Here is a 21,173-nt window from a genome sequence, read left to right as displayed (position 1 = left end):
GCTACTTAGTTAGTTCCCTGCTGTTGGCTGTGTGTGTAATATATATATTTATATATAGGCACACTGTATATATTTCTGATTAGATTTTAGTCTTTAGGCTAGACAACCCGTGCATAGAGGCTCTAGCAATGTGGCAGAAGAAAAATCCCTGAGGTTCAAAACTGTCCCTGGTGGGAAGTATTAGTGCTACTTAATGATGGGCGTGCTTGTTTTGCCTAGGAGAAAGACACATTCCAAAGCAATGTTCCATATATTGCTGCTCCTCCTAAGAACTGAGAAATCTAGAGCAGTGGCTCTTATCCTTTCCAGACTACTGTACGCCTTTCAAGAGTCTAATTTGTCTTGTGTACCCCCAAGTTTCACCTCACTTAAAAACTTACAAACCCAGACATAAAAATGCAAAAGTGTCACAGCGCACTATTACTGAAAAATTGCTTATTTTCTAATTTTTACAAAATAATTATACAATAAATCAAATGGAATATAAATATTGTACTTACATTTCAGTGTATAGTATACAGAGCAATATAAACAAATCATTGTCTATGAAATTTTAGTTCGTACTTACTTTGCTACTGCTTTTTATTAGCCTGTTGTAAAACTAGGCAAATAGCTAGATGAGTTGATGTACCCCCTGGAAGACCTATGAGTACCCCCAGGGGTACAAGTACCCCTGGCTGAGAGCCAGTGAACTAGAAAAACCACCTAAAGTTGTTCCGCCTCAAGCACTTAATGCAAACTTCCTCGGGCACCAAAACGAAGGACGCTGCTACACCACAGTCCTCCACCAGTTAAGAGGCCCAAGTCATCCACCTAGGCTGCTCACTCTGTCTGTCATGGACAGAAAGGAGCACCACTCCAGAGATGACACAGGGCATAGGTTGCTTGGGCCAAAAGAGAGAGAGAGGTCCCTCAGGTGCCCCAGTCCCAACTAGTAAGAAAGCATCAGCGGTACTCACTAAAGCTGTTGACTGGGTTTCTCTCAGTGTAGATTCTTATGCATCAACCGTGACTGTTTTGGTACTTGGAGATTCAATACCCACCGCTTCCATATTTGTTTTCTTGGACAGTGTTCTTTGGTACACAGGGCCTGCTGTCTCCGAACTCCATGCATGTACAGTACTGAGTAATTTAACTGTGGGTCCAGAGGGACAGCTCATGTTGTTGTCTTGAGAGATTGAGCATGGTGATATCTAAGCCCCACCTCTGAGTTATTGGTATACAGGTGAAGAAGATACTTCCAGTGCTGATTTCATCCCATCAGAGGTGGGTCACTCCTAATAAAACAGTGCTCCCTCGGAGGATGTGTACTACCTCTCAGTCCCATCTACTGAGTGACTAACTACTCACTCTTCTTTATACCTACTACCCCCAAGCATAATGGGAATCAGGAAGGATTCTAGAAGGAACAATAGGAAATGACCTGCAGCTCACAATAGGAAATGACCTGCAGCTCTCAATGAACATACACCTACCGACCCATGCCCTACTGAATGCTCTAGTATGCAGCTGTAGTCACACAAATCTGCACCATCTGTCATTCCAGAGTTAAATCCCTTTCTCTAAAGAGTCAGTATGGACCATCCCAGCCAGATCAACGAGTGCGGCCTGAGATCATGAAAAGATAGGAGGAGGAAAGCAATGAAGAGAAATGAGTGCAAGGGGCAAAACAGCTGGTCCCCACTGCAATCTCTTCATCCTCTCCTGTTGAGGGAGTAAATCCTTTTACTTCTGCCTCAGTAGATGATTGTATGGCATTCCAGACCTCATCAAACACATGGCAGACACACTGGATATGGCACAAAAAGAGGTGCAGGAGAAATCTCGCAAGCTTCTAAATATCCTGCACTCTTCCGTTCCTGGCAGGCTTGCCACGCCAATATATCAAAGACTGTGAAAGCCTGCAAAAGATGTGTGGTATACACCGCAATCAATACAGGTACCAGTACTGGCCACATCAAAGCAAGCAGACACAGAAGGCACTAAGTTCTTTCTAAAGGATCTGAATACTTTTATTTCCCACCCAGGAACGGGATCACTTGTAGTCAGTGTCCAGGAAAAGTCAAAACAGGCACCTCCCAAATTCACACCCAGAAAGAAGGACTTTGAAGTCCTTGAAGTTCAACCTCTTCAGGCACAAGGTGTATTTATCTGTCAGCCTCCAGATGCACGTGGCTAATTATGAGGCCGCCCTCTCCAAATATAATTATACTTGATGTGGGATAAGTTGTCTCAGATTGTAAATGAGTTACCACAGGAACACTGAGAGGAACTAAAAGCTATCATGACTGAGGGGCAGTTGATATCCGTACTTCCCTGCAGTTTGTGCTTGGATGTGTCTGACAGTGTGGCATGTACTACAGCCACAGCGGTGAAAATGAGAAAGTCTTTCTTGGTTTGCAAAGAAGTCAAAACCACAACTGAGATCCTTTCCTTTGAGATGCGGGTCTCCGTTCACTAAAGTACTCTAGGGCGACTCTTCATTCATTGGGTCTGTACATTCCAGCCTCAAGAAGGAAACAAGCAAGGTGACAAACTTTCTTTAGGCAGTTTCCCTTCTCTGATGATGGCCTTCAGCATCTTCCTCAGATGCTGCACATCTTCAACTACATAGCTGATGTGACGTCAGTGTCAAGAGCTGACCGAACCTCTTGAGGATGTTTTCTCTATATTCTTTGCCCCAACCCTTTTGGCAACTGCTTCTTTTATTTTTGAGAAGCCTGGACTGATCACCTTGGACCAGTGAGTTCTGGAGATTGTAAACAAGAGGTAATCTATTCAGTTCCAGTCTCTTCCTACTCCTTACTTTTTTCCCTGTTCCTTTTAAGGAAATACTCTTAAAACAAGAAGTGGACTTCCTTCTGTGACTTGGAGCAGTGGAGGAGGAATCCTCAGTATGCAGGGGATTTTATTCCCATTATTTTCTCTTACCAAAGAAGAGGAGAGTTGGCATCCCATTCTTGACCTTTTTCTCAACAAATCAATCTCTCTCTCAATTTCAGGATGGTCACTCTGACCTCCATAATTCTTTTGTTAGATTCTCAAGACTGGTTCTCAGATCTTGACCTGCACAATGTCTGCTTTCACATATCCATTCATCTCACTAACCATAAATAGCTCCGATTCCTAATAGGAATATCTCACTGCCAGTATGAGGTCCTGTCTTTTAGTCTTGACACAACCCTGAGATTATTCACCAAGTGCTTGGCAGGTGTGGCAGCTCATCAAAGGAGACAAGAAATACAGGGTTACCCATATCTAGACAATTGGCTGATCCAAGGAAAATCACTGCAAAAGGTGACTGACACAATTCAAATACCTTTAAAGCACTTCTCCACTCTGGGCCTCAAAGTTGGCAGAGAAAAATCAGCACTTATACTTACTCAGAATCAAAACATAGGGTTCATAGAAGCTACATTAGATTCCAGATCAGCAAACGTTTACCTGCTACAAGAAAGATTCCAAACAATAATAAACCTCCTCAACCAACGTCAAGCTTACCTAAGGACATAAGTGAGAATATACCTCAGACTCTTGGGACCCATGGCCTCATGCGCCTACATGACACAGTTTGCTAGACTTCACCTACACTTCATGCAAGGATGGATGAAATCAGTGCATCTATCCAGCAGACTCTGCATAGACATATGATGGTCACAGTCCTGCAAGAAGTGCTTTCATTAAACTGGTGGGAATGCACTCTTCAAGTATGTAACATTTGACCGTTCTCTGCACCTCTACCTCACCAATACTCTGGTGACACACCTCCACTCTGGAGTGATGAGCTCATCTTAGACCATCTTCAGACTTGGGCCTGTGGTCCCTTCAGAAAGCTTATCTACATATAAACATTGCAGAGCTCAGAGCTGTTGTCTAGCATGCTGTATCTGCCTTTACTCCAGGAATACACAATCTAGATCCTGATTTAACCATCATTATGTCAGCAGACTGGGAGGAGCCAAGTCATCTTTGCTATGTCAAGAAGCTATTTGACTTTGGAGTTGGTTTAGGTATTCCTAGGTCATACCACTGGCCCTGCATCTGCCAGGCATTCAGAACTCTCCAGCAGATCACCTCAGCAGACAGTTTTCAGACACCCAGGAGTGGCCTGTCAAGAACACAGTGTTAGACTTTTGCAAGTAAGGCTATCCATTGATAGCCACAGACTAAAACAAGAAATGCCAAGTGTTCTGCTCCAGAGAGGCTCCAGTCTGGGCTTTCTGTCAGATGTCTGTCTTATCCACTGGACATGTAGACTGATCCCTATGATACTGAGGGTCCCAAGGCAAGAGGTAGGGTAGATAATCATAGTAGCCTCCCTTGGGCAAGGTAGTTTTAGTATTTGGATCTGTTCAACCTCAGCCCAGCCCCTGATCAGATCACCTCACCTCCCCTGCTGAACATAGCATCATAGAACAACTATGAGATCCTACATCCAGACCTTTGTTACATTGACAACCTGGATGTTGGTTGGATGATGCCCATTGAAAGCTGCTCATGGGAAGTTCAGAATATTCCATTCCAAGGTAAGGAAGCCTCAACTAGAGAGACTTATAAAGCAAAGTGGAAGTCCTTCTATTTGGGCATGTTGGCACTAGCTATCTCCTTTGATAAAACAACAATTTCAGTATTATTGGACTATTTTACTAGACCTGAAACAATCTGGATTTTCTTTCAGTTCCGTAAAGGTCCATCTATCAACGATATCTGCACATCACTCTACTATCCAGGGCTACACTGTATTTTTCTCACAGTCCAGTGTCTAGATTCCTTAAGAGCCTTATATTTATTTTTTCTCCTACTTCAGGAACTCTCTGCCTCTGGAACCCACCAGTACATTGTTAACAGGGTAGATGGGTCGCCCCCTTTGAGCTCTTAGCAAACTCTTTCCTTTACTACCTATTGATGAAGATTGCCTTTTTAGTAACCATTACATCATCTCAAAGGAAAGGGGAGATTCAGGCCCTCACAGCAGGTTCCCCTTAACTGTATCCTTCTAGTACAATGTATGATCTCTGGCTTCATCTCAAGTTCCTGCCCAGAGTGGTTCAGACTTCCGTATGAACCAAATCATTCACCTCTGTCTTCTTCTGCAACCTCACTCAACTCCAGTAGAAGCAAAATTTCACACACTTGATATAATAATGCTATTACCATGCTTTCTTAACAGGACACAGTCGTTAAGGAACACACCTAGACTATTTGTGGCCTTCACTGAAAATGTTAAGCATCAGGAAATATCTTCAGATTATCAAAATGGAGTTTCTTGCTGTACAAGAACATGCTATGAGTTAGCCAAGTTAGATCCACCTAACCATATTAGAGCTCATACCACTAGTGCTCAGGCAATCTCTGCTGCCTGTTTGAAAAATGCCCCTATTTCTGGATCTGGTAGATCAATTATATGGAGCTCAGCCCATATGTTTACAAGACACCTACTTCTTGGTCGAGGCTTCTGGTTTGGATGCTTGTTTTGGGAGGGCTGTCCTGCACTTGTTGTTTAAGTAGGACTCATAGTACCATCTTCCAACCAAAAGCATAACTACATGTTAATCACCAAGAGTGGAATTCAAATGGATAGGCACTTGAGGAAGAAAGGTTAATTACCTTAAAGTAACTTGGGTTTTTGAGATGTGTTGTCCATATGGATTCTACGCCCACTGTCCTTCCCCCACTATTATGAAGTCTTACTTCTGAGAATCTGTATTGGAGAAGGAACTGAAGGATGCTTGGGCCAGTGCTGTCCCTTTATGTCCTCCGGTAGGAGTGCGGGTGCAAGAACATGTAAGGTACATGAGCATGGGGTGCATACCCATCAAAAGTGGAATGCATGTGAACTGCTCATCTTGAACCACAGTTACTGTAAAGTAGGTAACTTCTTTATTCGGTTTTTAGGTTAAACATATTTTAGTCATTGGTTTAAAAGAAAACATTTTTTGCTCAATATGTTTCAAAATTCATAGGATAAAAATTCACTTTAAATAAAAACGAATACTGAAAAATCAGTTAATCACACTAATTGCCCCCTTCCCCCCGCCCCCAGCCTCCCATTTCTGTTCCCCCCGGAATGTGGCCAGCAGCAGCTTTTTGGCACTGTGCGGGAGGGAAGGGCTAGGAGCTGCTTCCAGCCGGGGCAGGGGGAGAGATGACCTGGCTCTCCCTTCCTTCTCTTCCTCCTCCTCCCCTCCCCACCCGCTCCCCTGTGGCTGGAAGCAGCTCGTCCTTTCCTGCCTGCACAGTGTAGAAAGGCAGCTAACACCTCCAGGCTTCCCCTGTCTCCCAGCTACAGCGTGGGCAGGAAGGTGCTGAGGCCTAAGGGTGTGCATTGTGCACCAGGGGACAGAGAACCTGGTTGCAGGGGCTTCAGAGTACCTGACTGAAAATGGCACGGGGGTGGTGGGGTCTTGCTGGCTGAGAGCCGGCATGCAGTAGCAGCTGCACTGACAGACCAGCAAGAGGAGCGGCCAGCTCTGCGCACTGCAGGTCTGCCCTGCCTCTAGCCTTGCACACCCACCCTCATTCTGGACACTGGACACACACACCCTCCTCCCCACTCACCACTGGTAGGCGGGCAGCTGGTGAGCAGGGATCCGGCCAGCAGCAGGACCCGCCCGTACTGATGGGGGGGGCGGGCAACAGAAAATATGGGACAGTTTGCCTGTTTTTAAGAAAAATTAGGGACACCTGCAGGAAGGCTTAATATAGGTCTGTTCCTTTGAAAACTGGACATCTGATCACCCTAAATAAACAGATTCTATAAACCAGGATATCAGAACTGTTAGATAATATGAATAGCCTAATTTAACTTTTACTTTCATACTAAAAATAAGTTAATCACTGTACAAGGAGTTTGTATGGAAGAGGTACAGTCCAAACCTTGGAGGAATGAAGTAGTCAATAAATAAGGGTGTTTCAACATGAAAAATATAGAAGCTAATTCATATAATGTAAACTAGCTGATATGTATGGTACATAAAACTAAAAGCGTATGTATTTAGGAAAACTGATTTTTTGCTCACACCAGATACTGATGTCTGAAAGCTTGAAATATAAGCAGTTATTACTATAAATGAATTATGTTGAGCCTAGCTTTTATTGTTAAACATATCTCTTAATTTTTTTTTTTTTTTTAATTGGTGCTGCTCAGTTGCCAACATTGTAAATCACCTTTTTTAGAGCAAAACACCACAATCTGCTATGGGTTCAGAAATACTTGAATTTGAAAATATTATTCATAGTGGGAAATACTCCTTGACTTCAGAAATTTGACTGGTCCATGGAGCAAAAGAAATTGAAGAATGTTTGTTAGTAAATAATAATAAGCCATTCTTCAGTTTTAAAAAAAGTAGATATATTATGTTCAACTTACTGTAACAATGTACTTTTTGGCAAGTAGAAATAGGAGCTGATAAGCCCTTGTATTTTCTAAAACACTAAGCCTTCCTCTTACTGTCCACACTCAGCATATACATCATTCATACAATTTACTCTTCACTTGTTTTCTGGTAGTGTGCATATTAGAGAAGTTTTATGTATGTATTGGAGGGAATTATAATAAGATAGTGATAGCAAAATCAGCAGCAGTTGCTTGGGCCTTGCAAGCACTCTTCTTTTTAATGTCCCTTCTCCCCCATATCCACTGCACCCTCTTACAGCGAGTAGATGGCTTCTTAGACGCTGCTTCCCTCATCGTCTCATCAGTCAACCAGCACTTGACTACATTTGGAGTGCTTCTCTAAAGCATAATGTAGTGAAGTCAAGGAGGGCCTGGAAGTCAAGGAGGGCCTGAACTGGCTCCTCTTGGCAGGACCCTAGGATGTAGCAGCAGCTCCAACCAGCAGCTCCCACCCCTGCACCATATACGCTCTTGTCTGTTCAGCTGTTCCCACTGTATCCTCAATAATATGTGTGCGAATATAATGAGATTTGGTACTTCTAATTTAATGTTTCTCCTCTCAATTCAGATACAATTGAAAAAGAGATAAGAAAAATCTTCAATATTCCAAATGAAAAAGAGACCAGATTGTGGAACAAATACATGAGCAATACATTTGAACCACTGAATAAACCAGACAGTACCATACAGGATGCTGGGTTATACCAGGGACAGGTATTGTATAATACAATTTTGGTTTTCCTACGTATACATTTTTTTTCTTAAATGTAATAAATTTCTCCATTGAAAACTTGGATTGCTGACAGTTATTCCTATCATCAGTAGATCTTCCCTCTTTTTCAAGGTAGTGATATTTGCCTTCTTCCCTCCCCATACACAGAATTCATGTTCAGAATATAGTGCTTGACTAATTACATCACCAGATTTTTTTTTTTAAATGTATATGTGTATTTTTATACATGTATATTTTTTTTCACCCCCATGTTAATCACTGGGTGAACAGTCCTCACACTGACACATTAAGTCTTTAGTTTTTAGTTAAAACTATCTTGGAATTTCTGGGTGATTTCAATTACCCCCTCCCTCTCATCCCAGGCTTGGTGAGTGGGAGTGAGTAGATAATCTGATTTGATGAATTGGTTCTGAAGGTGAAGTTTTATTTTTTATTCCTTTAGAAAAATCAGTGTCCAGCTGAATACTATGGATATGTCTATACTGCAATGTAAGCCCCAGGATTAGCATAACTCTCTAGTTAACTGATCCTGGGTTTGTTAAACTAGGGCTGGAGCATCTCATTTCTAACCCCAGGTTAGAACGAGGACGAGATGCTCCTAGTGGCCAAAATGTGGCCATGCCAGCCCTTTGTTTCTGGTGCACTGGGGGAAAACTTGACTGTCCAGAAGACGAAGAAAGTCAGATTGTGGGATATTTTGGGGGGACTTGCAGAGTAGAAGTCCAGCAGGGATGTGTCTACACTGCAAAGCAATAAGATTTGAAGCCAAGTCTGCGCTTGACTTGGGCTCAGACCCTCCACCTCCGTGGGGTCCTAGGACCCTGGGTCTGAGCTTTGGATTACCATGATTGGTGTGTAGACAGAAGAGAGGTTAGGCTTGAGCTCAAATTCAAACCCTGGGCTTACATTGCAGTGTAGATATTCACACTGTCTCATAGGGTTTTATTTTTTCTTACTGCTTTATTTTAGTAGCTTCTGAGAGCTACTGATGGAGTAATATTGGGGAAAATTGGAAGGTTATCTTATTGAAGCCTTTATCCAAAGATAGATCAGGATTTGCTAGAATGAAGCTGGTCCTCAGAACACTACCTTATTCAGTTTTTTGGTTCTTCTGTCTTTTTCTCCCGTTCTTTTCCCGCTCCCCCTGGGAAAAAAAAAAAACCCTCTAAGAATTGTCAGTTGCTGTATGTGCAAATTTAAAACATGTTTTAGAACAGGAAATTATTAAGTTATTTAAAAATTGCATGTATGGTATGTGCAATCATACAGTTTCACCTCAGCATATATGTGTTAAACTTTCTGCAGCCACTTCTGTGGTGAAGTGCTGTAGCTATTTAACAATGCCAAGAAACACTAGCCTGTTTCAGCTAGGAACTGAATAACTCTGTCCATCTGAAACTGATCCATATTCTCATTCATACCAATAACAATTTGGATAAAAACTGTCATTAGCTGACAGTATGTGCGTTTCTCTCATACGCACACCTCCATAGAGAAATGGAGTTAGTCAAGAGACTTAAAGATCAGTTGAACTAATGGATGTGGTCTAAACCATGTCAATACAGCAAAAAGAAAAACTATTGTATATAATTGTACTCTCTGCAAGGTTAAATGCTTCTTAAAAGAACTATTCTAGAATTGAGACACATCGATTTTACATAGACCCATTACACTTGGATGCTTTTTATCTGTAATTAAACAAAGAATTAGAATGAATATAGATTTCATTCAAGAATCTTAAAAGTATATAGGATAAACTAAACCAGAGATTAAGGAGGCAAAGTATATATATGCCTTTGATATTTATATGTAAGGTTAAGATTTTGTCATGGTTATTTTTAGTAAAAGTCAAGGACAGGTCACAAGCAATAAACAAAAATTAATGGAAGCCCGTGACCTGTCCCTGATTTTTTACGAAGAATAACTGACAAAATGGGGATGAGGTGGAGGGAATAAGAGCCCAAACCCTGCTGTGGGATGGGGGAAGTGGGTCCAGCACCTACTGCAGCTGACCGCTCCGGGGTCTTTCCACTGCCCATGACAGCTTGGAGCTACATGGGAGCCCCTGTCACTGACCGCTCCAGCCCCACTGCCCCAGGGCTGAAGTGGAAAATGTCACAGAATCCGTCACCTACGTGACATAATCGTAGCCTTATGTATATGCAGTTTGCTCACTTTGTCCAATGTATTTGTCTTCACAGTATCCCTGTGAGGTTTTGAGATGCTATTATCTCCATTTTATAGATGGGGCACTTCCTCTTTTGACAAGAGAGGTGATTAGTAATGTTCAAATAACCAGGTCCAGATTAATGAGCCATTTGATAGCTTTAGAAGTGATGGGGCAGCAAGAGATTAAGTGCCTTGCCCAAAGTTACATAGGAAGTCTGTGGAAGAACAATAGAACCTGGGATTCCTGAGTCCCAGACTGGTACCCTAATGGGTCTTTGTGTCGGTCCTTCAGTCACCAAATCAACAAGCCCATTGAAAGGTGCAGTAGCTTGGAATCTCAGCTAAAGGAAATCTGTTGCTAGATTATAGTTTTTCTCTTTATTCTTTCTTTTTCTGATAGGTACTAGTGATAGAACAAAAAAATGAAGATGGAACATGGCCACGAGGTCCTTCGACTCCTAAGTATGTGATAAAACAAATTGCTGCTTGCTACACTGTGGTTTAATTTCTGTGTGTATTTTATCAAATCTCTTTTTGGTTTTAAGAAAGTTAGTTTTTGAAGGCGGTATGTTTTTTTTTTTTTAAGTTTTGTTAGTGTGCTAAATATCTCTGAATATAACATATATGCTACTGTGCACTTGTAAAATGTTCTACAGAAACTGATGTGCGACTGATGTTTTCATATATAGCACAATTTTGTTTACTTCAAACTGTGATTTACTTGTGTGGTTTATATTATAGAAAAATCTTGCATTTAAGAGTGGTGTAAAACTTGTATTATTTTAGACTTGTGTTTCATTCTTAAAGCACAGTATTTCTAGTAGGAGAATCTGTGTAAATGTGGGTTGTATCAATATTTTTTTTACATGAAGGCCGGAAATCCTCTATTTGTCTACAAAGAAATTCATACTGTGTGGAGAATGGTCTTGTGAAGTACTTTCCACATTTTCTTTTCTAGGAGAGTATAATATTAGTTTTTTTCAATTATCAACCACAGCTTGGCGATGCCAAGCAAGTAGATCTTGTGTCTTGATTGGGAAATTGTCATGTCCATTTTGCAAGGCTGACATATGATAACATGATTAACACAGGACAGAGATCTTTGTTTACTGGCTATGTGTTACTTGTATACGTTAGTCCTTTCTAGAGGCATGATGGCAAAATTTTATCTTAAAATATTTTTTCTAGACAACTGATATTCTAAATCCGAGATTAAAACTGCATATTGCTACATGTGTTCCAATCCAGAGTGCATATGGTAGAACACTGCAGTACAGTACATTCTGTGTTCTGTATCCATCTACCTGAACTAGGGTCGTTCGCTATTTTGTATTTGGTCATACATTTAAGGTGACTTTTTTTATTGTGTAGAATTTTTCTTACAATGGAATTCTATCTAGAGCTGGCCGAAAATTTTCTGATTGAGTAGTTTTTCCATCAGAAAATGCTGATTTGACACAATTGAAATACTTCTCAGGAACATATTGATTTTCTTCAAAATTTTCCCCAAAATTATTGAAGTACTTTGTTTTGACTTTATCATTTTGACTTTTATATAAATGTAATTTATAATCAAAACAAAGTGATTTGACTTTGTTGGAAATGAAACATTTTGACTTTTCATTCTGATTTGGGATAAAAGAAAATTTTCTAATGTCATTTTCTTATGAAATTCCAATTTTTTTCCAGCTCTACTTACTTTCTTGTTTTAGAATACCAGCTCTGTTTTGTCTGATACATTATCAAATTCTTCAATCTGTGATATGCTACCATAACATATCTGTAACTGACCAGCAAGTTATCTGGCTGCGATATTTCGGACAGATAAGAGGGTGAAAACAAAAGGAATGTAGAAGGCAGTTCTGCCTATGATGCTCTCACCAGGATTCAGGAAATTCCAGATTTCATCTCCAACAGCACTCTAATTTGGTAACAACTTCATGGCACTCTTCTTGTACTGTAAATCTGTAAAATAATGAGAATATGGTATAATTTGGCTTCAGCCTCAAAATCTTCAACGAATGTCCAAACCAAAGAAGTAGGCCATATATTTTATTAATGTATTAACATAAGTAATGTATTAGCTTCTAATGCAATGGTCTCCACCCTTTTTAAGCCCAAGATCACTTTTTGAATCTAAGGGAAACTCAGGATCTGCCCCGCCCCTTCCCCAAAACCCTGCCCTGCTTACTCCAATCCCACCACCCCTGGTCGCTCGCTCTCCTCCATCCTCGCTCACTTTCACCGGGCTGGAGCAGGGGGTTGGGGATTTGGGAGGGGGTGCAGACTCTGGGCTTGGGCCGAGGAGTTTGCAGTGTGAGGGGGGCTCTGGGCTGAACCTGGGGCAGGAGGTTAGGATGCAAGAGGGGGCTGTGCGCTGGGGCAGAGTGTGGGGGTGCAGGAAGGGGCACAGGGTGCTGGCTCTGGAAAGGGGCTCAGGGCTGGGGCCTATGGTGCAGGAGGGAGTATGGGTTGCTGGCTCCAGGAGGGGGCTTAGGGTGTGGCCTCCCGCTGGGCAGCACTTACCTCCAGTGGCTCCCGGTTGGCAGCGGGCACAGCAAGGCTAAGGCAGGCTCCCTGCCTACTCCGCCACTCCCAGAAGAGGCCAATGCGCCTCTGCAGCCCATCGGGTGGGGAGGGTGCAGGGGGCATGTGGGTCCACCACTGCCCCTCTCTGCAAGCACCACCCCCACAGCTCTTCTGGCCAATGGGAGCTGCAGCAACGATGCTTGCAGGCAGGAGCAGCACACGTGGAGGGAGACCCCTGCCTCAGGGCCGCATGGCTGTGCTTCCAGGAGCGGTGTGGGCACAGGGTAGCCTTAGTGGCAGCCACACTACGCTGCCACCGGAGATCTCAATCGACTGGGTGATCCTGTAGGATTGATCGCGATCGACTGGTTGGTGACCACTGTTCTAATGCATTGAAATCTTATTTTCATTTGTGAAATAACAGGTATGCTAATGATCTTAGTATGTGGTAGATTTTTTTTCCACATTACATATTTAACAGAGTACAGTGGCATTGGTGGTGATTGTTCTAGATGCTTCACATCTGGAAAGCGGGAGTGTTGTAGTTTAAGATTGTGGTGGATTTGTAAAGATATTGGAAAACTTGAATCTTGTCTTCCTTTATTATGCTGGTCTCCAGCCAGTTTTATTCCATCACGTTCATTAGCCGCCCTTTCGATCTCTTGATGTATAGGAAATGTCCTATAGTAGAACTGCAAATAAAGAATAATTTTTTCTTTACCTTGACAATTGGTTCTTAAGTGTGTCTTCCAGGAAAGATGCTCTTTGAGTTCCTTATGTTTGTTTTGATATTCTAAGTTCATGTTTATATATAAATCCAATATTGCTTAAGAAAATGTATAGGAGACTTTTTATGTAATATCATAACTTTATCTCCTCTTTTCATCTGAAAAACTTAAGAGATTCTTCCACATTTTGGTTTCTTTTTCAGCTGTCTTTTTATAAAAAGAAAAGGAGTACTTGTGGCACCTTAGAGACTAACCAATTTATCTGAGCATGAGCTTTCGTGAGCTACAGCTCACTTCATCGCCGATGAAGTGAGCTGTAGCTCACGAAAGCTCATGCTCAGATAAATTGGTTAATCTCTAAGGTGCCACAAGTACTCCTTTTCTTTTTGCGAATACAGACTAACACGGCTGTTACTCTGAAACCTGTCTTTTTATAGGAATTTGTTTGTCTGCCTTGTTAAATTTAATTGTGTATCAGAAAGGCTTGAAAAATGTATATGTTCACTAATGGCAAGGATGAAATGAGGCACTCCTACCATGGTAATGAACATAGTGTAAAGGCCTATATTCTTTCTCAGGCAAATAGGTGGGAGCTGGCTGCAGAATATAATAGGAGGTTTTTGTTGGTTTAAATATTGCTTATTGGTGTTTTAAACACATGCAGTGGAACTGAACTGAATATTTTAAACTTTCCCACTGAACAGCATATTCAGGCTGGTAGTACAGCAGGAAATGGGAAGAGAGCACAATTACCTTTTCTGTTACCCATGATTTCCCCTTCCCAGTGTGGTACTCTGCCTCCCTCTAGGGATGGCTAGACCACATGTAGAGGTAGGTGAGCCTGTTAAAGCCTTGAGCACACCTTTCAGAAATCAGAGAAGAGGGCAAATAGATGACCCCTCACAGCAATATGTAGGGAGTAAGGAGCTTGGTGTGCTACTAGGAATTTGCATTGGTAATTTCCTCTGGAAGCTCTTACCTTCACTTGCTTCAAAATGAGATTTGGCAGCAAAGGGCATCTCTGCAGAAGAGAGAGAGCCTCAGGGTATTAACCGTTCTGTGGATTACTAGTTGCGTACTGGGGTGGGAGAGATTATTCATGGAGCAACCTAATCCTAACATAGGTCTTCAGTCCCTGTGGTACTTCGGCTATTGCTCACCTACTTCCTTCCATTCAGGAAGTGGTGGCCTACCTGTAGAATACTCCCTTCAAATCTGGATTCTCATAGGGCAAATTGGCCCATAAGTAAGGAGAGTATCAGTCATCTGAGTACTTGTGGCATCTTAGAAACTAACGAATTTATTAGCGCATAAGCTTTCGTGAGCTACAGCTTACTTCATCGGATGCATACAGTGGAAAATATAGTGGAGATTTTATATACACAGAGAACATGAAACAGTGGGTGTTACCACACAGACTGTAACAAGAGTGATCAGAAAAGGTGAGCTATTACCAGCAGGAGAGTGGGGGGTGGAAAAAACCTTTTGTATTGATGGTCAAGGTGGGCCATTTCCAGCACTTTACAAAAACAGTAGGAGGGGAAATAAACAAGGGAAAATAGTTTTACTTTGTGTAGTGACCCATCCACTCCCAGTCTCTATTCAAGCCAAAGTTAATTGTATCCAGTTTGCAAATTAATTCCAATTCAGCAGTCTCTCGTTGGAGTCTGTTTTTGAAGTTTTTTTTTTAAGAATTGCCACTTTTAGGTCTGTAATCAAGTGACCAAAGAGACTGAAGTGTTCCCCGACTAGTTTTTGAATGTTATAATTCTTGACGTCTGATTTGTGCCCATTTATTCTTTTACGTAGAGACTGTCCAGTTTGACCAATGTACATGGCAGAGGGGCACTGCTGGCACCTGATGGCATATATTACATTGGTAGATGTGCAGGTGAACGAGCCTCTGATAGTGTGGCTGATGTGATTAGGCCCTATGATGGTGTCCCCTGAATAGATATGTGGACAGAGTTGGCAACGGGCTTCGTTGCAAGGGTAGGTTCCTGGGTTAGTGGTTCTGTTGTGTGGTGTCTGATTGCTGGTGAGTATTTGCTTCAGGTTGGGGGGCTGTCTGTAAGCAAGGACTGGCCTGTCTCCCAAAATCTGTGAGAGTGATGGGTCGTCCTTCAAGATAGGTTGTAGATCCTTGATGATGCGTTGGAGAGGTTTTAGTTGGGGGCTGAAGGTGATGGCTAGTGGCGTTCTGTTATTTTCTTTGTTGGGCTTGTCCTGTAGTAGGTAACTTCTGGGTACTCTTCTGGCTCTGTCAGTCTATTTCTTCACTTCAGCCAGGTGGATATTGTAGTTGTAAGAATGCTTGGTAGAGATCTTGTAGGTGTTTGTCTCTGTCTGAGGGGTTGGAGCAAATGCAGTTGTAACGTAGAGCTTGGCTGTAGACAATGGATTGTGTGGTGTGGTCTGGATGAAAGCTGGAGGCATGTAGGTAAGCATAGTGGTCAGTAGGTTTCCGGTTTAAGGTGGTGGTGATGTGACCATCGTTTATTAGCACCGTAGTGTCCAGGAAGTGGATCTCTTGTGTGGACTGGTCCAGGCTGAGGTTGATGGGATGGAAATTGTTGAAATCATGGTGGAATTCCTCAAGGGCTTCTTTTCCATGGGTCCAGATGGAAAGTGCTGGAATTGGCTCACCTTGATTATCACTACAAAAGATAGTCCGTCCGTTTCCCCCCTTTCCCGCCCCCTGCTCTCCTGCTGGTAATAGCTCACCTTTTCTGATCACTTTTGTTACAGTCTGTATGGTAACACCCATTTTTTCATGTTTTCTGTGTATATAAAATCTTCCCCCTATATTTTCCACTGTATGCATCCGATGAAGTAAGCTGTAGCTCACAAAAGCTTATGCTTTAATAAATTTGTTTGTTTCTAAGGTGCAACAAGCACTCCTTTTCACGGATACAGACAAACATGGCTGCTACTCTGAAACCAGTCATCTGAGTGTCTCTTACTTTGCAAATTAACAGGATATTTTTGAATTTGCAAATGTAAGATCCCAGAAGAAATAATTATAACGAATTTTATGTAGATTATACATATAAGGAGGGAATCTGGAATATCTGAAACATCACTGTTGAGTAATAGGCACCACAGTGGGACATCAGACATGACAGTACATCTGTTTCTATATAACCTGTGCTACAAGACATGGAGAGGGAAAATGTAAGGACTAAGGTGTAAAAAGTCACAAAATACCAAATAACCAATTATCATGAGGCATTTAATTTTTTTAATAGACTGAATCTCTTAATAGGAATCTATTGAAATTTAGCTGTGCAACATATTAAAATACAATTAGGTAAATATACAGAAAAGATAGTTGTTAGGACCTCCTGCCATCAGGAACTTTATTTTGTTGTAATTTTAGAAGGTCTTCAGTGTTTGGTATTTTCTTGAGGACACCTTAATTTATCAGTAGTAAACATTACGTTCTGTAGATCCATTCATTCTGTCAGTAGTTTTCTTTCCAGATTTTCAGATCTGTTTTTGGCATTTAAAATAACATGACTCCATCATTGCTATATCTTGATACATAGCCAGAAGAAAAAATGTTACACACTTCCTTCTGTCCTTAATCATAGCTTAGAAATTGAGAATATATATCTACAAAATTATCATAAAAATGCCTTTTTTATATTATGCCCCCTCTTCCCCCCAATCTGCAGATATATTGTTGATTTAAGATTTTTGGGTACTTTATATGCTCAGATGACTAATTTGTCTTTTTTTGAGGATTTAGACATATATGTACAAATAGTCTGAAGTTTTTGCTCCTTTTGTGGATAATACCATAAGCATTTTCTTGTCCCGTTTGTATATGATCACTTCTTTTTTACAAAAATATATTTGAGGGCTCAAAGTCTACAGAGTAGCCCTTCTTTGTCAGAATATTGTTACAGCCTTTATTCAGTTCACTTTTTGTCTTCTGAGTTACTTTTCTATCTGATTTTGAAGCAAAATATTTTATTTATAATAAAAAAACCTACTATTTAAAATTCTTTATCATTTTTGCGAAGAAATATATCTTTTAAAAAAAATTAACATCCTTGGATATGCCAGTTTCTGAGATTTTCTGGTAGAGTAGAATCATGCTTATTTATTTCTAAATTTATCTGTTGCAGTGAAAGGTGATACATCACCCAGGATGTCCCCTCTCCAGCAAACCTTGTCCTATACAGATAGCTCTGCAAAGTATTTTTGTCTGATCTGTTTGTGTCAATTCAAAGGTTGTTACAATTTTTGAAAGCATGTTTATGTGCCTCTATTCAAGTCCAATGAATGTTTTAAAGGTTATCGTTACAGAATGCTATCGATCTTTGGTTAGAGACCAACTACATTTTTAAACTAGGAGAAGATAAACATCCATTTGTTCTTTTAGTCTAGCATGTTAAAACTCTCTTACTTCTAGACTTTTCCCACAACTGTTAAAATGTTTTTGAGCTTTCACTTCGTTAAAGTAGTATCTCTTCTGGGGGAGCGGGTTTAAATTACATAAAATCGTGTTGTTACTATTAGCATTTTTATTCTTCAAAGATAATTAATTAAAAGATTTGGTCATTTTTATAAACGTTTAGTAATTTTATTCAGTAATGATAAAATATTTGAAGTATATTGGTCCTTGAAATCAGGAGATGGATTTTTACTTAGATACCCATATTTAAAGGGAGTAGATTTTCAAGCTCTTTTAGAAACCTAGCCCCTTCGTTCTGAAAATCTGGCTCCAGTTGTTGGTGATGAGTAGTTTTGAAAATATCTTCCAAAAAGGCTTTGGGTGATAAGAAAAAGACTAATTATTAGATCTAATTGAAAACCAGCAAAAAACCCCAACAGACTATTCTGTTTTAAAAATTTTTGGCTAGCTCTAATTCTTTTATCTGTCTTTCATAATTCCTGAGGATATGTTCATTTTTAAATCCAGAGTGGTTTTTATCTCCAGTATACTCCATACTTCCAGTAGAATATATTCAGATACAGGATCATATTATCTGTGCATACGCGAAACAAGTGAAAGTCTTTTCTAACTTGGATACTCTTGATTGTTTTCCCCCCGTTTAATCTGAATTTGAGCCCAGTGGTTCAAGGTCAATAGTAAAGAAAATTAGAGGAAGCAGGCATCCTTGACTTTTGCCCATCCCATCCTAAAACTTGTTGGTTTGTTTTTTCCCTTGTGCACTATCAAAGTAGCTGTAGGGCTGGTGTGCATATTTCCTTTAGCCAATGTAGAAAGTTACCTCAGAATGCCATTATCTCCATTGTCTTATAAGACTAATGCAGTTTTGACTGTCAAAAGTTTTAATTGCATCCAGTGATGAGATGATCCAGGAAGGTGCTTCTGACTGAAAGGAATATAATAAGCTGAAGCTTTATAAATATTATTCAGAAGTTATCTACCCTTAAATTCATTTTGATCTTAATTACTTTGGTATTACTGTTGCCAGTCTCAAGGCTAAAGCCACTTTTAGGACTTTAAATTGTATATTCAGCCAGGAATTTAGAGCATGTTTACTTTCTCCTGTCCTTCTTGATGGATTAACTCTTTATCAAACATAGTGAGTGTGACACCTCCCTTTTCTAAAATTTTAAACTTTTGTCAAAATTGTAATTTACAAGAATAGCTCTAGTCAATATTCAAAAGTTTTTTCTCCTTTATAAAAATCACTTGCAAAAACATACAGACAAATTATACATACTAATTAAGCAGACATTTCAACCATATCCAGGAACTGCTTGCTTTATTTTTCTATCTTTTGATTTTAACCTCCATATTACACTGGGGGTGACTAAATATTCCTCCATGCTGAAGTGGTTTGTATGGCAGTATAAATCTATTACAATATGTCTGAGACAACATAAGAGTATCAGTTTTCCTTCCTTTACTTATACTACTATAATTAGCTGTGTCAAATTATAGGAATTCACTTAACATCTTGCACAGAATTCCTACAGCAATATCTTAAATAGAACGCTTTTTCACTCTGCATCCCTTGTTTTGAGAGTCAGAATATTGGGAAGTGAATTAATAGTTTTATGCTGTGACCATATAAAACTGCCAAACATTTATTGTTCTAAAATATACCTTTGGAGAATATATCACTAGGGAAATGTCTCACCGAAGCAAATAGACCTTACTTTTGGCTAACATGCTGGGGATGTTACACTAATGTAAGGTTTCAGAGCAACAGCCGTGTTAGTCTGTATTTGCAAAAAGAAAAGGAGTACTTGTGGCACCTTAGAGACTAACCAATTTATTTGAGCATAAGCTTTCGTGAGCTACAGCTCACTTCATCAGATGCATACTGTGGAAACTGCAGAAGACATTATATACACAGAGACCATGAAACAATACCTCCTCCCACCCCACTCTCCTGCTGGTAATAGCTTATCTAAAGTGACCACTCTCTTTACAATGTGTATGATAATCAAGGTGGGCCATTTCCAGCACAAATCCAGGTTTTCTCACCCCCCGCCCCCCTTTCCAAAAACCACACACACAAACTCACTCTCCTGCTGGTAATAGCTTATCCAAAGTGACCACTCTCCTCCCTACAATGTGCATGATAACCAAGGTGGGCCATTTCCAGCACAAATCCAGGTTATCATGCACATTGTAGGGAGGAGAGTGGTCACTTTGGATAAGCTATTACCAGCAGGAGAGTGAGTTTGTGTGTGGGGTTTTTGGAAAGGGAGCGGGGGTTTGAGAAAACCTGGATTTGTGCTGGAAATGGCCCAACTTGATTATCATACACATTGTAAGGAGAGTGATCACTTTAGATAAGCTATTACCAGCAGGAGAGTGGGGTGGGAGGAGGTATTGTTTCATGGTCTCTGTGTATATAATGTCTTCTGCAGTTTCCACAGTATGCATCTGATGAAGTGAGCCGTAGCTCACGAAAGCTTATGCTCAAATAAATTGGTTAGTCTCTAAGGTGCCACAACTACTCCTTTTCTCTTTACACTAATGTAAGGCTTCAAACAAAGGTTATCCAGATGCCATTGTATTTAATTTTGTTAACCTTCAGTTTCCCCTGCCAGCTCCATACAAAAATCTGAGGCATGTTAAGAGTATGTGTACACAAGAGGCTTTTTTTAACCTCAAGTTAATACCTTTGTGACTTGTCTTTACTAGGAAAAAAGGTGATAATTTTTAACACGTTAATTAACATTTTAACTAATAGGTTAAAACTGTATAGCTTTCCTCATATTGGTGTTCGGTGCTTTGTGCTTCTGATGAAGTTCACAGACAGATGCTAGATTGACATCTATGCCCTTGATAAGTTGCCTCTTGCAATTCCCTACCTGCATCTAGTATAAGCTGTTTTCCTCAAAAGTATATGTGCAGATCAATACCTCGTGTGAGTGCTCCCCCATTTTTTTGGTACCGAATTGAGTGCACTGGGTGCTATAGACTCTTACTTCTGCAGGAATTCTGCGCCATTGGGCAATGCAGAAATTTTGCAGAAATTAATGTTGTGCGTGCAGAATTTCCTTTTTTCCCCTCTCAGAAATGGGCTGCAGAGATGTTGGCTGCCACTAGGGGCTGCTGGACCTGGCAGAGCCCAGCTCACAAATAGAAGACAAGGCTGGGGGAAGGAGGAGGGAACTGGAG

At 40.7% G+C, this 21,173-nt stretch overlaps 1 protein-coding gene across 10 annotated transcripts in view; it reads left to right on the top strand.

The window, feature by feature from the left end:
- The window catches only part of USP15 (ubiquitin specific peptidase 15), a 136,926-nt gene that overhangs the window by 47,978 nt on the left and 67,775 nt on the right, over positions 1–21,173 (top strand). For all 10 annotated transcript variants that reach the window (XR_012156773.2, XM_073327929.2, XM_073327930.2 and 7 more), the window contains exons 5-6: positions 7,965–8,110; positions 10,699–10,760. Coding sequence is in view for 9 of the 10 variants with exons in the window: in XM_073327929.2 (XP_073184030.1) it covers positions 7,965–8,110; positions 10,699–10,760 (208 nt within the window). In the remaining variant the exon portion in view is untranslated. The remainder of the gene's footprint in view (positions 1–7,964; positions 8,111–10,698; positions 10,761–21,173) is intronic.

Source organism: Lepidochelys kempii, chromosome 1, assembly GCF_965140285.1.
Source record: "Lepidochelys kempii isolate rLepKem1 chromosome 1, rLepKem1.hap1, whole genome shotgun sequence".
NCBI classification, from domain to species: Eukaryota; Metazoa; Chordata; order Testudines; family Cheloniidae; genus Lepidochelys; species Lepidochelys kempii.
Note: the sequence above shows the minus strand (reverse complement) of the source record. Positions and strands in the feature narration are given on the sequence as shown.